Below are 13,947 nucleotides of genomic sequence, written 5' to 3'. Positions count from 1 at the left end.
GCCGGGATGAAGATGGCTTTTAGCTTACAGCAGCCAAAAGACAGTCAGTGGTCTCCACCCAGAGGCCTGTGGTATTTGTGGTGAGCTTTCCTCGCCATGGTTCTGGGAGGAGCTGTCAGACAGGCAACTGCAGAGGTCTCGATGGTCCCGATCTCCAGATTTGCCCTTCAGACAAATCTGTTATTCAGGCAAGTTGGCCATTTCTCTGCTACAGGCCCTGCCCCTGCCCCAGACTGAGCCTGAATGTTGTGGTGTCCAAGGTGACAGTTTTCTGTGGACATCGAGGTGCCGTCTGAGCCCAGACTCAGTCTTGGCAGATTCAGGGCTCAGTGTATCAACAACACCATGACAGGATGCCCGGTTAAACTTGATCTTCAGAGAAGCAACAACTTTTTTTCTCTCTCTCTCTCTAAGCCTGTGACCCTGTAAGAAGCTGAGGTCATCAGTAGGTGCCCTGTGCTTCACCTGCTTAGGGACAGCCACTCCCACAAGGGACCCCTTGTCTCGGTCTCTAGTCACCCTGATCCTTCTCATTCTTTAACTCTGTGTCCCCGGTCAGTCCAGCCCCCTGCCCCTACTAAGCCAATCAGAAGAGCCAAATTAAAAGTGGAAAGCAGAAGGGGGAGACTTAGCCAATGTGTTAACAGGACTAAGGGAACCCAGGTCACACCCCAAAAGTCCGGATGGTCCTGAAGTGAGATCAGAGTTTAAATCGAGGTCGAAGCAGTCCCGGCTGGAGGACTTCTACAAATGAGATTACGCCACCAGCTGCTGCCTGGTGAAAGTGGCACCCAGCCTGCGTGGGTCCCACACCAGGAGCAAAGCTGGTGTCTTGTCACATGCTCTGGACTTCTTCTTCCCAGCTGTGTGTCCCTGTGTCCCTCCTCAGGATGTCCAGCCTTCAGGATTGGCTGGATTCAAACTCAGAAAGGGGGAGAAACAGTAGATCGTATGTATATCAAAGCAGCTCCCAGCCCTTTCTGGGTCCCTGCTCCCACTGACTCCGAAGACTAGGGTGTTGGGCGGGATGGAAGGCTCAGTCTCGTGTGGGTGTCAGCCACAAGGGAGGGCAGAACTCGTCAAACACGGAGCCTCCCTCAGTAGGCGACTGGGTGAGGGCAAGAACAGAGAGAGGGGAGAGGCACTACCGAGCCCTCACCCACTCCCAGTACCACCTAACCGCAAGGGGGAGCGGTGGCTCCCACAGCATGCCCTACTCTTCGGTCTAGAAGTCTCTCTCAGGTAGACAATGTATAAAGAGGCCCGTCTCAGAAGTCTCCACTGCCTGATGCTATACCACACCAGTGTCGGGGGAGGATGGGGGCCCCACATCTAGGACAGAGTGCCTGAACCCCACAGGGAGAGTTTTGTGGGTTTCCAAGAAGCCTGCATTAGAACACCTCTTCAAAAATCTCAGGTCCTTCCCAGCTCCTCATTTTTTGATGTTACATTTATTTGTTTGTTTATTTGTGTGAGGGAGAGGAGCAAGCAGGCATGCACCTGCCACAGTACTCCTGTGGAGGTCAGCAGTCAACTGTGGGTCCCAGACACTGAGCTCCGATCATCAGGCTAGGCAGCAGTCACCTTTACCCATGGAGCCATCCCGCGGGCCCAAGGCTTCATTTATTAGCTGAACTTTGAAGTTTGTGATCTGGAGGTCCGTTGTGTGCCTACTCCTTCTCGCCTTGTTGTGACAAGATTAAACAGCTTAAGAGAGAAAAGGCTAGCTTCAAAGGCTCAAGGCGAGACATCCGGAGGGTGAGGCAGCCCGTTGCGGCTGCAGCTAGAAAGCGGAGCGAGTTGGACATTGGTGTTTAGCTGGCTTTCTCCTTGCTATGTAGCCCAGGACCCCAGCCTCTGGGGCACCACCACATTCATTTAGGGTCCATCTTCTCACCCCAGTTGATGAAATCTAGAAACTGCCTCCCAGGCATGATCGTCTTCGAGGTGGTTATAGATACAGCCTGTCAAGGTGACAGTCGATATCGACCATCACAATGACTGATACCTATTTTACAAAAGAACAAAGCGGGGTCCAGAGAGGTTGAGTAACTTGCCTGGGACACACAGGGACACAGTGACAGACCTAGAACTGGCTTTTCCATAATGCATGCCTTTAGTTCAGTTTCCCCCCGGGTGTCCGTGGCCATGAGTGGGGCAGGCATTGGCTTTGTCCTGGAAGCTCAGGTGCCCCTGTGGTGGCACAGGTGGCCCTGTGGTGAGAGGTCTCTGAGGCTGACACTCTCCTTTTCTCTGCAGGCCTTCTACTATGACCTGGACAAGGTGAGCCTGTGCCCCTGTGTGGTCTCCAGGGTGGGTCAGACTGTCTGGGGTGGCCTTGCATCCCAGGTGCACTTGGGCAGAACACCTGAGCTTCCTCTTACATTACAAGCAGAGAAACTGAGTCCCACAGCCAGCCTCTCTGAGGTCTGAGCTCAGTACCCCGATCCTGGGGAGGGGGTGAGGTGTGGGAACCTGGTGGTGGGAACCTGGTCGCTTCTAAAGCAGTTTTTCTTATTCTGGGGGAAGCAACTGCGCCTGGTGGAGAGACACATCCGGAAGGTGGAGTTCCACATCAGCAAGGTGGGTGGCTCGGGCATCACAGGGTGTTATGGAGAGGGTGTTAAGGGGCTAATGGGAGCAACATGTTACAGGGAGTCATGTGAGATGACTTATGAATTGGGGGGAGCCATGGGAGATGTCCTGGGTATCATGGGGTGTCACTGTGTACCATGGGGTGTCACAGGCACCGTGGGGTGTCACTGGGTACCATGGGGTGTCACCAGGCACCATGGGGTGTCACTAGGAACCATGGGATGTCATCAGGTACCATGGGGTGTCACCGGGCACTGTGGGGTATCACTGGGCACCGTGGTGTGTCACATGGAGGCAGTAGGTGTCATGTAGGTGTCATGGGTATCAAACTTGGTGGCCACGGACAGCTGCAGAGATGTGGGGTGGACAGTGCTGCAGAGCCATAGTGATTGGCAGCAGGCCCAGCCCCGTGTGAGGAGCAGCCATGCTCCTTGGGCCTTTGGGGCTCTGTCACTGATTGGTACAGAGGACTTGCAGCCTGGTCTTGGAAGGCTCTAACAGTCCCCCCAGTAAGTCCTCCTCCCTCACCCTCCTCCTCCTTGAGACAGGGTCTCACTGTGTAACCCAGGCTGTTGTAGAACTTACTCTATAGACGAGGCTGGATTTGAACTCACAGAGAGCTGCGCCTCTACCTCCCGAGTGCTGAGATTAAGGCCGTGTGCACACACTCTTACCTTCCTTTCGGCTTTTTAGAAAACATAGTCAGTTTGCAAACACTTTCACGAACTCACCTTCCTCCCCAGACCTACAGGGTAAGCAGCTGTCATAGCCAACCTTCCATTCCACAGTTGGGACTCAGGCAGGGAGAGTGTGTGACGTAGTCACTAGTGTCTACCATGCTCAAATGTGTGTGAGTGATCCTAGGTGCTGCTACACGGGTGGGCTTAGAGTCATGAGGAACACAGGGCAAGGCTGGCCCGGGGGACAGCTCTTGGGGGAGCAGACGGTTGACGTGGGCTGTCCCTCGGTGCAGCTTGCGGCTCACAGCCTCCCATGTCTGCTGCAGGTGGACGAACTCTATGAAGCTTACTGCATCCAGTGGCGTCTGCGAGACGGAGCCTCCAACATGCAGCGCGCCTTCAGCAACAGCACGCAGAGCAGAGCCTCCCGGGAGAGCCTGCAGGAGCTGGGCCGAAGCTTACAGGAGTGCCTGGAGGTGGGGCCGCCTCTCTGCCCTTGCTCTGGGCTGTTGGGAGGGGGTGGAGCTGGCAAGTGATTGATCCCATTGTATACCTTGCAGGACATGTGTCTCATAGAGGGGACCTTGGAAGGTCACCTGGGCGAGTTCCAAGTCAAGATGAAAGGTGAGTGCCGTGCCAGTCTGTGCTGGGTATCAGATCTTCGTAGGTGCCCCAAGAACCTGCCAAGGCTGGGCAGTGTGGCCAGAGTCCCAGGGTCTAGCGGCCGGCACTTGTGAGAGGAGGTGGGCTCACTGCTTTCTGAGATATGATATCATCCCCTTCACCCTCTTGACCATTGAAACCTCCTGTCCTTCACATGTTACCTGGCAGACCCCTGTACCCCTGGGTCCCTGGGTCCCGGGCAGGGTGGAGAGGGGACTAATCCAGTTCTGTGTTTCAGGCCTGGTGGGCTATGCACGCCTCTGTCCCGGAGACCAGTATGAGGTACAGCCAGGGAGGTCCTGGGAGGTCTAGGACCTTAGGCCTGGGAGGGAGGTCTGGGGCAGGCAGTGAGTGGATTCCTCTGGGGCTGCCCCTATACCTCTTTCTGTGCCTCCTTGCAGGTGCTCATGCGCCTGGGCCGTCAGCGATGGCGACTGAAGGGCCGGATAGAGCCAGATGACAGCCAGACCTGGGACGAAGAGGAGAGGGTGTTTGTGCCCACGGTGCACGAGAACCTGGAGATCAAGGTGGGGCAGGGCCCAGGGTGGGGCCTGGAGCCTGGGTGCTAGGCTCAGGCACCACCGTCCTGTCCCTCGTGCCCAGGTGACCGAGCTTCGGGGCCTGAGCTCGATGGTGGTGGGTGCGGTGACATGTGACGTCGCAGACTTCTTCATGGCCCGGCCCCAGCTTGTGGTGGTGGACATCACCGAGTTGGGCACCATCAAACTGCAGCTGGAGCTGCTGTGGAAGTGAGTGCCCCCTGCCCTCAGTGTCTGTGCCCCCGCCCTCAGTGTCTGTGTCCCCTGCCCTCAGTGTCTGTGCCTCTCCTGCCCTCAGTGTCTGTGCCCCCCGCCCTCAGTGTCTGTGCCCCCACCCTCAGTGGCTGTGACCCCCTCCCTCAGTGGCTGTACCCCCGCCCTCAGTGGCTGTGCACAGCCACCTGCCATCACCGAGGCTGACCACCCCAGCTTTGGGTGCAGCGAAACCAAGTGGTCCTGCCTGCTCCTCAGCAGCCTCACACTCTCCAGACCCACTCCTGCATAGCCATCTCTGTCCTCATGACCCCATCCTGTCCTCACAGCCAGGCTGGCCTGACCTTTACAGCGGCCCTGTCCCCTCCACCCCTGTGCCTCCTGTGACCTCGAGTTCCATTCGCTTTTGGACACATGGCCGCTCCAGTTGTCTCATGCCACTCTCTAGGCAGTTCTTCTTGCCTAATTTCTCAGAGGGGCTCTCTTCTGCCCATGCAGACCTCTTCCTGGGTTTCCTGTGGTTGGGTGTCCCGACCTTTCCAGTCCAGGTCTGAACTGTCACCTTGAGGCTTTCCACTAGGTCCCACACTATGGGGCCCAGGCTCAGAACAGTCTGTTGAGTTTGGGGCTCCACCTGCACCACCTTCAGGGTCTCTAGGGTTGTCAGAAGCAGAGCCATCTTTCTTGCATTTCCAGTGTGACCCTCGCTGTCCCCAGAGCAGAAGTGGCAGGGTGGGAAAGAGCTAAGGACATAGTTCAGTTCAGTCACTCAGGATGCCCTCAAGTGCACACCACCCTAGGCCAGCCAGTCTTAAGTTCTGAGTCCTGCAGCCCTCTGGTAGAGGTCCCTCAGGTCTCTGGGGTTTAGGCTTTCCTGGTGGGTGTGGCGCTATCCTCAGCTGAGGGCCACGCTGTCCCCTGGCCTCCCTGAGCCAAGTCCACTAAGCTCTGAGGGTATCATGGATATCAGTGCCAGCTGACTTGAAGGCTTTGGGATGAGAGGAAATTGGGGTGAATTCAGTTCTGGCTCTGCTTATTGGAGGGGTTCTTGTCCAAGCAAGTTCCTTGTCTCAGAACCACCATTTCCATCCCGTGTGAATAACCCAGCCACAGATCTCTCAGCAGCCCGCAGGCTTGTGGCAAGGAGTCTCAGAGTTCCTTTGAAAGACAAAGGAGCTGCCTGTGACTGCAGAGCCCTCAGTCCCACCTGAGTCCCTGCTGGTTTCTGCTCTTTTCCTGCAGCCCCTTGGACTCTGAGTGCCGCCTGGTGTCGCCCAGTCCCACTGGCAGGTTCTCCATGGGCAGCAGGAAGGGTTCCCTATATACCTGGACGCCGCCCAGCACCCCCAGCTTCCGGGACAAATACTACTTGGTGAGAGAGCCTGCTCCCAGGAGGGTGAGGTGCTCTCGGGGCTGGGCGGGGAGAGACATGGGGTTCAGCTTTTGGGGCTGCAGGGTTTGTGTGGCTCTGTCTTCCACTGCTTAAGGCCATGGGAATTGAGCTGGGTCTGGGACCTCCATGGTGTGTGAGTGTGCTTGAGCATGTGTGTGTGTGTGCTGTGTGTGTGTTATGAGTGTGTGTGCTGTATATATGTGTATGTGTGCTGTGTATATGTGTAAGTGTGCTGTATGTATGTATGTATATGTGTGTATGTGTGCTGTATATATGTGCTGTGTATGTGCTATGTATATGTGTGTGCTGTGTGTGTATGTGTGTGTGGTGTGTGCTATGTGTGTCTGTGTGTGCTGTGTATATGCGTATGTGTGTGTGGTGTGTATGTGGTGTGTGCTATGTGTGTCTGTGCTGTGTATATGTGTATGTGTGTGCTGTGTGTGTATATGTGTGCTGTGTGTGTATGTGTGTGTGCTGTGTGTGTATGCGTGTGTGCTGTGTGTGGTGTGTATGTGGTGTGTGCTGTGTGTGTCTGTGTGTGCTGTGTATATGTGTGCACTGTGTGTATATGTATGCAAGTGTGTGCTGTGTGTTCATGGGTGTGTCCTCCACCCAGCCACGGACTTGGCCTCACTTTGCTGGGGAAATTTCCAGCTTCCAGGAGTGTGATCTGGAGCCCTGTACAGGAACTCAACTTTCTTGCCTATGACCTCCAGGGGGCAAGATCTCCTTGAAGCAGGGCCACCCTCCTCTCCTTTCCTTGGGGACTGAAAGCTGTGCACACGGGCACAGCTCATTATCTTCTTGGTGTTGTCCTTGGGATGGTCCCTCGCAGGGACCTTTCTTGATGGCCCACCACTGTCCCTGACACGCGGCCCCACGGGCGACTGTGTGTTTACTCAACAGAGACGGAGGTCCCCTCAGTGCTGTGGTAGCTAGCCACAGTCCATAAACACTCTTCAGTGGGGACATCTGTCCCAAGCTTGCACCCATCCAGGGTCCCAGGCCCTGGAACCTCCCTGCACACTCGCCCTCAACCCTAGCTCAGACGCCACATCTCTTCCCAAGCCCTGAAGTGCTCCGGTGTCCCACCCCTCCATCTGCTTTGGTCTGTATGATCAGGCTCTGTGTTGGCAGAGAATACAGTCGGCACAAAGGTCCTGAGGCAGGAGCATGGCTAAAACTATGAAGTTGAGGCCGGAAGGGCGAGCTAGAGGGTGACAAGACATCGGCACCCCTGGATGCCCGTTGCCTTGGCATATCTCCATCATTTTGAGCATCTGGCGCACAGGGGTCGCAGCACAGTCCCTGGGCCGGCTTCTGAGGTTGCTTCTGCATCTCCTCCCAGTCTCTTCTCCAGCAGCCAGTGCAGCAGTCCTTGCTGCTGGGTGGGCCAAAGGCCACCTCCATCCTTGGCTACCTATCTGACAGTGAACTTCAGGGTCCCCGCCTGCGGAGCCGGAGCCAGGAGCTACTAGAGATGGATTCCTTCAGCTCTGAGGACCCCAGAGACACTGAGACCAGTACTTCGGCATCCACTTCAGATGTGGGCTTCCTGCCCGTGCCTGTGGGTTCCGCAGCCTGCACAGAAGAGGAGACCAGGGAGGGGCCTCCACCTCTGGGCCTGCTGCCAGGCCTGGCTCACCCAGCCAGGGGTGTGCTTGTAGAACGGCCCGGCTGGAGGGACTTGGGAGGAGAGAGGCTGGCCCTGCTGCAGGACGCCCCCATCCACAGCCCCATGGTGCCACGGAGCCGGAAGGGCCAGGAGGATGGAGATGTGGGGGACGGAGTGGAGGGGCCTGTGCAGGAGGTCCTGGACCTGCTGCGGTCTGCAGACCCTGCGCAGCCCCAGCTCAGGGAGCTGGAGTACCAAGTCCTTGGCCTCAGGGAGCGGTTGAAGGTATGCCCACCGCATGCGGGACAGCAGCGCCGCTTTGCTGCGGGCCTGAGGCTAGGGAGCAGGTGCGGCGAGCAGCCAGCCCAGGTTAGCATCCCAACCTCGCCCCTATGTGACCTGGGTGGGCCAAGGCTCCCTCATCCTCAGTTTCCCCACATTTCAAGGCCTCGGAGGAGAATACCAAGGGGAGGCCGGTGCGCACAGTGAGTAATTTGCTCTGTGTCCAGCCAGAACCTGGCTCCATCGAAAATGTTCGAATGTGGGTGGGTGGGCGGGGCCTGCGATTTTTATGGAAGGCCTTGCAGCCGCCTGCCAGCCTCATCTCTACAGCCATCCAAAAGCTTCCCCTGCCCAGCCAAAGGAGTTCTCTCAGTGGCTCTCAGAGCTGCCGGCCTGGACGGATGGCTCTCTGTTGTTTACATTTTTAAATACATAAAATAAAATGTAGACCACGCATACCAACTTCTACAGGTTCCGATGAGCTCGCTCTTAGCTATGATACTTGACTCTCTCTCTCTCTCTCTCTCTCTCTCTCTCTCTCTCTCTCTCTCTTTAAATTCTCACGTGGACTTCACATTCTCACACCAGTACAGCTGAGAGAAGGTTTCTCTCCTTATATTCTGTCTAGTGCCTTGAGAGAATGAATCTACTGCCTACCACCTTAGCAAGGCCCTGTCCTCATGTGCCAGGAACAAGAATTTGAGGAAGAACTGCCGCCTTCATTTGTTCTTTCCCAGTATTATGTGTGGGTCACAGGCACACAGCTTCTGTCACACTCCCGTATTCTGAGAGTCACAAGCACTTTGTATGACCCCGCAATAGCACAGTCATTCAGAACACCATCGAGACACTTCTCTTTTCTGGAAAAGAGCTAAGACAATAAAAATGAGAGGTCACCACCTTCAGCTTGACTTCTAAGGGAAATCATCCACTGAGCGTCCATAGACTTTTATTCTCGCTAAGAGGCCCAGGCTGGCCTTGGACTCACACCCACACACACTAATACACATACACTCACACACTCTCCCACACACATACACATACATACACTCACACTCTCTCATGCACACATACACTCATACCCTCCCACATACATTCACACACACATACATTCACTCACACATATACTCACACACACATACACACACACACACACACACACACACACACACATCAATGCACAGGTTTTGTCTGCTTCATATTCAGCGTCCCTGTGACTGCCGCCCTTTTTCTGGTCACTGTCACATGTTCGGCCACCTGTGCTATTTGTCAGCAGGTTAGCTGCGTGGATGGCCTCATGTGTAGCGCTGGGCTCACAGTGCCAAGCACAAGCTCTGGCGTGTCTATGGTGAGAGCCAGAGAGCTAATGCGCTTCCCTGAGGCAGGAGGTGTGGAGGGCTGCGGGGCCTCCTCACTGACTGCTAGATAAGCTGGCCTGGGGTTGGGAGCTCAGTCAGTACTTGCTGTGCAAACAGGAGGACCTGAGTTCACTCCGCCCCCAGGGCGGCATTGAGAGAAGGCAGGCACGGTGGCAAGCGAGTTAGCACTGCAGAAGGAGAAACGGGATCCCTGGGGCTCAATGGGCACCTAATTGTCAAACTCTGGGCCCCAGGAAGAGATCCTGCTTCAAACATAAATAAAATTAAAAAAAACAAGGCAGGCAGACACCTCTTAAGGCAGGACACCCAAGTCTGTTATTATGTGGCTCCTCTGGACGGACACACACACACACACACACACACACACACACACACACGAGAAAGGAAGAGGAAAACTTTATAAACAGAAGTGCACATGTGGGTCTTGTGCTCACTGGCTGAGAGTTTGAGCTGTGGCACTGGGGTCCCTGGGTCAGCATTTGCTGGTTTGGTAACATAATTCCTCAAGTCGCAAGAATCTGATGTTCCCATCCGTGTGTGCACGTACACGCACACACACACACACACATACACACGTACACACACGCGCGCGCGCGCACACACACACACACATACACGTACACACACATGTGTTTGCAGAGTTTACTCCCAGGCTTAGTATTTTGCTGTTGCTGACAGACACCCACCCTCCACGCCCGCCCCGTGGGCTCAGCCGAGAAGCCCTGCAGTCTTGTCCGGCTATTCTTGGGTGTGGTTCATGTTGACTGAGGTCTGGTACACTGGCCCTGCAGGCAGCCCTGGTTTGGAGACAGAGGTCTCTGGACGGCTTGAATGGCAGTGGGCAGTGGCTCCCGCATGCCTTCCCGTCCACAGCTCACCCACAGCTCCTGAATCTCCTCAGGGTGGCTGTCAGCAAGAGTGAGTGCAGAGCAGGTTTGTGGGGTTGCTGAGAAATGAGGCATGGGGCTGCAGTGTGCGACAGAGTGGCGCCTCCTTGTGGGGGAGTCCTGCACTGAGTCATCCCCACCTGGGGACTTTCAGATCTCTCTCTCTCTCTCTCTCTCTCTCTCTCTCTCTCTCTCTCTCTCTCTCTCTCTCTCTCTCGATGTCCCCTTGTCTCAGGCTGTGTTGGTAGGGTTGCTGGAAGTGCCACATCCCAGGCTCATCCTGCTGAGACCTGAGCCATCGCTGGGCTGGCTGGGGCTGGGGCTGGGGCTGTCACTTTATGGCTGGGTGTGGGAGGGCAGAGCCGTCATCCTGGTGTTTGTCCACAGCCCCGAGGGGTACAGCCGGAACCCGTGTCGGCGCAGAGCCTGATGGACTGTATCCTTGAGAGCTTTGCCTTTCTGAATGCCGACCTTGCCAGTGATGAACTGTCCCTGTTTGGGGGCTCCCAGGCTCCTGAGTGAGTGCACCCCAAATGGGCACACCTCTGGACTGCTATAGCTCCATGCTAGTCTGAGTCCTTGGCCCCATCTTGTGTAGTTTCACCGTGCATGGCGCTTTCTCTCCATGGCAAATCTTTATGGTCACTGAGGGTTTCTCAGGCAATAACAGCAGCACACAGCCAAACTCTGACCTTGACTTCAGTGGCTGTCATGCTGACTAACCTCCATAGTACCTGCCTTGCCCACCACTCCCTCTGGACCACCATCCATCTCTGTCTTACCACCTACCTCGATCAGGGCCACTTCTAATCCCCAGACCTCGGCATTACCAAAGGGTCAGTCTCCATCCTCTAAGCCAGTGTGATCCCACAGGGAGATTCCAAGCGTGCTACCTTCCCGAGTGTGGTGAGCCAGCTGGGCTTTGGTGGGGGCTCAGCTCTGCCCTGTGAACCATGATACTAACCCTAGGTCTAGTGTTCATGCCCACTTCACAGAAGAGCAAAGTGAGGCTCTGGTAACCACCCAGAGGGAGTCATAGCCTCAGGTCTCCCAGGAAGCCCAGCCCTGCACATCTGTTTGATAGCCAGGCCGTTCTCTCACCCATCCATGCCTCTATTGAGAAGCCCTGTCTCTGATCTGGAGCTGGGGTGGGAGGAGGTGTCAGGGAAGGTGTCCCTTTGCAAATCTAATGGTCACTCAGCTCTTTTGTCTTCTCAGGAGGGACAGCCCCCCGCCTCCACGGCCATCACTGAAGGTGTCACCCAGCGAGCTCACAGCTGGTGCCCCCGAGCTGGACACGCTGCTCACTGTCCACCTTCAAGTCTGCAAAGCCTTGCTTCAGGTGTCTGGGTGGGACCTGGCCAGGGTGGGGACTGGGGTCACAGGCAGTGACAAGCCTGGGTCAGGTAAGAGGAGCCCACCCTGAGGGCCATGGAGACTCTGGGGCAGGAGGTGAGGAACCGCATGGGTCTCAGAGAGCCAAGTCCTGGCCCAAGCGGGTAGTTCTGATGTACACACGTAGGTACTGCACCAGTTCAAACTGGCTCAACCTCACAAAGTATCCAAGGTGGGCTTCCTGCCGCGCTGCTCCCAGGGATCCAGAGGCCGTCAGATGCTGGCGTCTTTCCCCTGCTTTGTGATGCTGGCCTTGGGTGGGCTCAGCTTGATGAAAAGAAGTAGCTTAGGCTATGGTCTAGAAGCTTCCTCTAGGACAGGGCAGCTGTGGGTAGTTGTGGGCAGACATGTGCATGCTGGGTAACCTGCGTATCTCTCTGATTCTAGAAACTGGCTTCCCCGAATTTGTCAAGGATGGTGGAGGACTGCCTCCTAGAGGAAGCAGTGCAGCAAAGGCAGGTTCTGGAAGTGCTTTCAGACCTTGACCTTGAGCAGGTCAGCAAGGCCAGGTCGGTTGAAGAGAGTAAGTAGCCACCAGCCCCACCCCCAAGGCCTTGCCTCCCTCCCTCCCTCCCTCCCTCCTTCCCTCCCTCTCCTTCCCTCCCTTCCTCCTTCTCCCATTGACAGGTAGGTTACAGCTTGCACATTGGTTTGTCCATGAATACTGCCAGGGCCACTGCTGGTTCACTGAAGCCAGTCCCACCCACATGCTGGTGTCCCCTCCAAGGAATGGCTGTCACCTCCGTTCTTTGTCTCCCCCTGTGCACTTGTCTGGGGAGTCCAGTTTCCTAGACAGGGCAGCAGTGCATGGCTGATCTTGTGAGTAGGGACTAGGAAAGTGCTTGGAGCCAAGACTGTTCCTTTGGGGTGACAGGGGCCTGAGAGGAGGTCCCTGTACTGGGTCTCCTGCCCTCATTTCCAACCTTGGGTCCTTGTGGAGAGGTTTCTGGTGCTCCTGCCCAGGCTGCTGAGCAGCTGCTGGCTCTTAGTCATCCCACAGGCTTCTCACAGGAAGGGTGGCCTGGCACTGTGGCAGGGGTGCACGCAGCCTGGTGGTGTCCTGGCCTGCCCTGCCTCCACACTCCTGAGCCAGCTCAAGAAGACATTCCTGCATCGCGTCCGAGGGAAGTACCCTGGCCAGCTGGAAATAGGTAGGGTCATCCTTGCTTGCCCTGTCCCAGGGGGTACGGCAGTGATGTAGCTGGGGTCCTAGCTCTGTGCATGTCTTTGCTGCCCCACCCCTAGGAAAGCAGGCCCTGTATCCCTGTGCCTTCCACCAAGCCTTCAAGGGTTCTTAGAGGGAGGTGTGCAGGCATGTGCCATCCAGGTGTCCTGATATCAGGCTGGATACTTCCTGAAGGCAGCTGTAGCATTTCCTGTGGAACAAGTGAAGGTTGTCCCCAGGGGGGGGGGTGTGGCATCTGAAGTCTGGAAGTTCCTTCCACTCTCTGGGCAGCTTGTTGCAGGGCTCTGGTGCTGGGATCCAGCCCACTACTGGTGATTACTGGCTAGCTGGTGTGTTCTTTTTCTCTGTCAAATAACTAAAAGACAGGAAAAGGGCTGGAGCTGAGGCAAACCTTACTGGCAAGTGCTACTAACTTCTGGGGCAGAGGAGGTCCTAGAATCAGGAGTCTGCTGACTGTAAGGGGGCTCCCCTTTCCCAGAGTCCCTTTCAGCTGACATAGATTGAGAGGCCAGCTGAGGCCTCAGCTCTGCTCATGGCCCTTCCCTCTGCCAGTGTGTCGCAGGCTCCTGGAGCAAGTGGTGGGCTGTGGTGGGCTGTTGGTCCCGGCAGGGCTTCAGGAAGAGCAGGTGGTCACCTGGTTCCAGTTCCACAGCTACCTGCAGCGGCAGAGCATCTCCGACTTGGAGAAACATCTCGCTCAGCTCACCAAGGAAGGTAGGGCCTAGTGGTAGCTATGGCCTAGAAGCGAGTTACAGCACACTCTGGTCCCTTCTGGCTCCCCACTGTTCAGAGCCTCTGTAACTCTCCCTCTAGCTGTCAAAACTGAGATGGAGTGAGACCATAGCCAGCTATGGTGGAACTTGAGAGAGGGAGGTGGACAGTCCAGACCAGCTCCAGGGAGAGGAGGCATCCTGGAAATTTAGGCTTATTCTGGTTTCTTTTTGGGTCAGGGTCTCATGGTGTAGCCTAGACTGACTTCAAATCACCACGCGCATGCCTCAGCCTCCCGAGTGCTGGGATTTCAGGTGTGTACCACTGGGCCGCGGCTGGCCTGTGGTTCTGCTCATCTTTAGGGAGCGGTGCCCCTCCCTGCCTTGGAGTCTCCTCTGTGACTAATGTG

General features: G+C 56.0%; 1 protein-coding gene across 9 annotated transcripts in view; it reads left to right on the top strand.

Moving 5' to 3' along the window:
- The window catches only part of Ripor3 (RIPOR family member 3), a 70,729-nt gene that overhangs the window by 53,653 nt on the left and 3,129 nt on the right, over positions 1-13,947 (top strand). For 5 of the 9 annotated variants that reach the window (XM_006500139.3, XM_006500137.1, XM_006500138.1 and 2 more), the window contains 14 exons: positions 2,260-2,283; positions 2,530-2,583; positions 3,602-3,751; positions 3,836-3,899; positions 4,177-4,220; positions 4,340-4,465; positions 4,542-4,687; positions 5,933-6,062; positions 7,432-7,983; positions 10,634-10,764; positions 11,465-11,588; positions 12,029-12,164; positions 12,631-12,792; positions 13,380-13,541. In XM_006500139.3, coding sequence (XP_006500202.1) covers positions 2,260-2,283; positions 2,530-2,583; positions 3,602-3,751; positions 3,836-3,899; positions 4,177-4,220; positions 4,340-4,465; positions 4,542-4,687; positions 5,933-6,062; positions 7,432-7,983; positions 10,634-10,764; positions 11,465-11,588; positions 12,029-12,164; positions 12,631-12,792; positions 13,380-13,541 — 2,005 coding nt within the window. Of the gene's footprint in view, positions 1-2,259; positions 2,284-2,529; positions 2,584-3,601; positions 3,752-3,835; positions 3,900-4,176; positions 4,221-4,339; positions 4,466-4,541; positions 4,688-5,932; positions 6,063-7,431; positions 7,984-10,633; positions 10,765-11,464; positions 11,589-12,028; positions 12,165-12,630; positions 12,793-13,379; positions 13,542-13,777; positions 13,853-13,947 lie in introns of all 9 variants that reach the window. The other 4 variants (XR_866340.1, XR_866339.1, NR_156115.1 and 1 more) reach the window with 4 other exon arrangements.

The sequence above is a fragment of the Mus musculus genome, chromosome 2 (genome assembly GCF_000001635.26).
Source record: "Mus musculus strain C57BL/6J chromosome 2, GRCm38.p6 C57BL/6J".
Taxonomy (NCBI): domain Eukaryota; kingdom Metazoa; phylum Chordata; class Mammalia; order Rodentia; family Muridae; genus Mus; species Mus musculus.
Note: the sequence above shows the minus strand (reverse complement) of the source record. Positions and strands in the feature narration are given on the sequence as shown.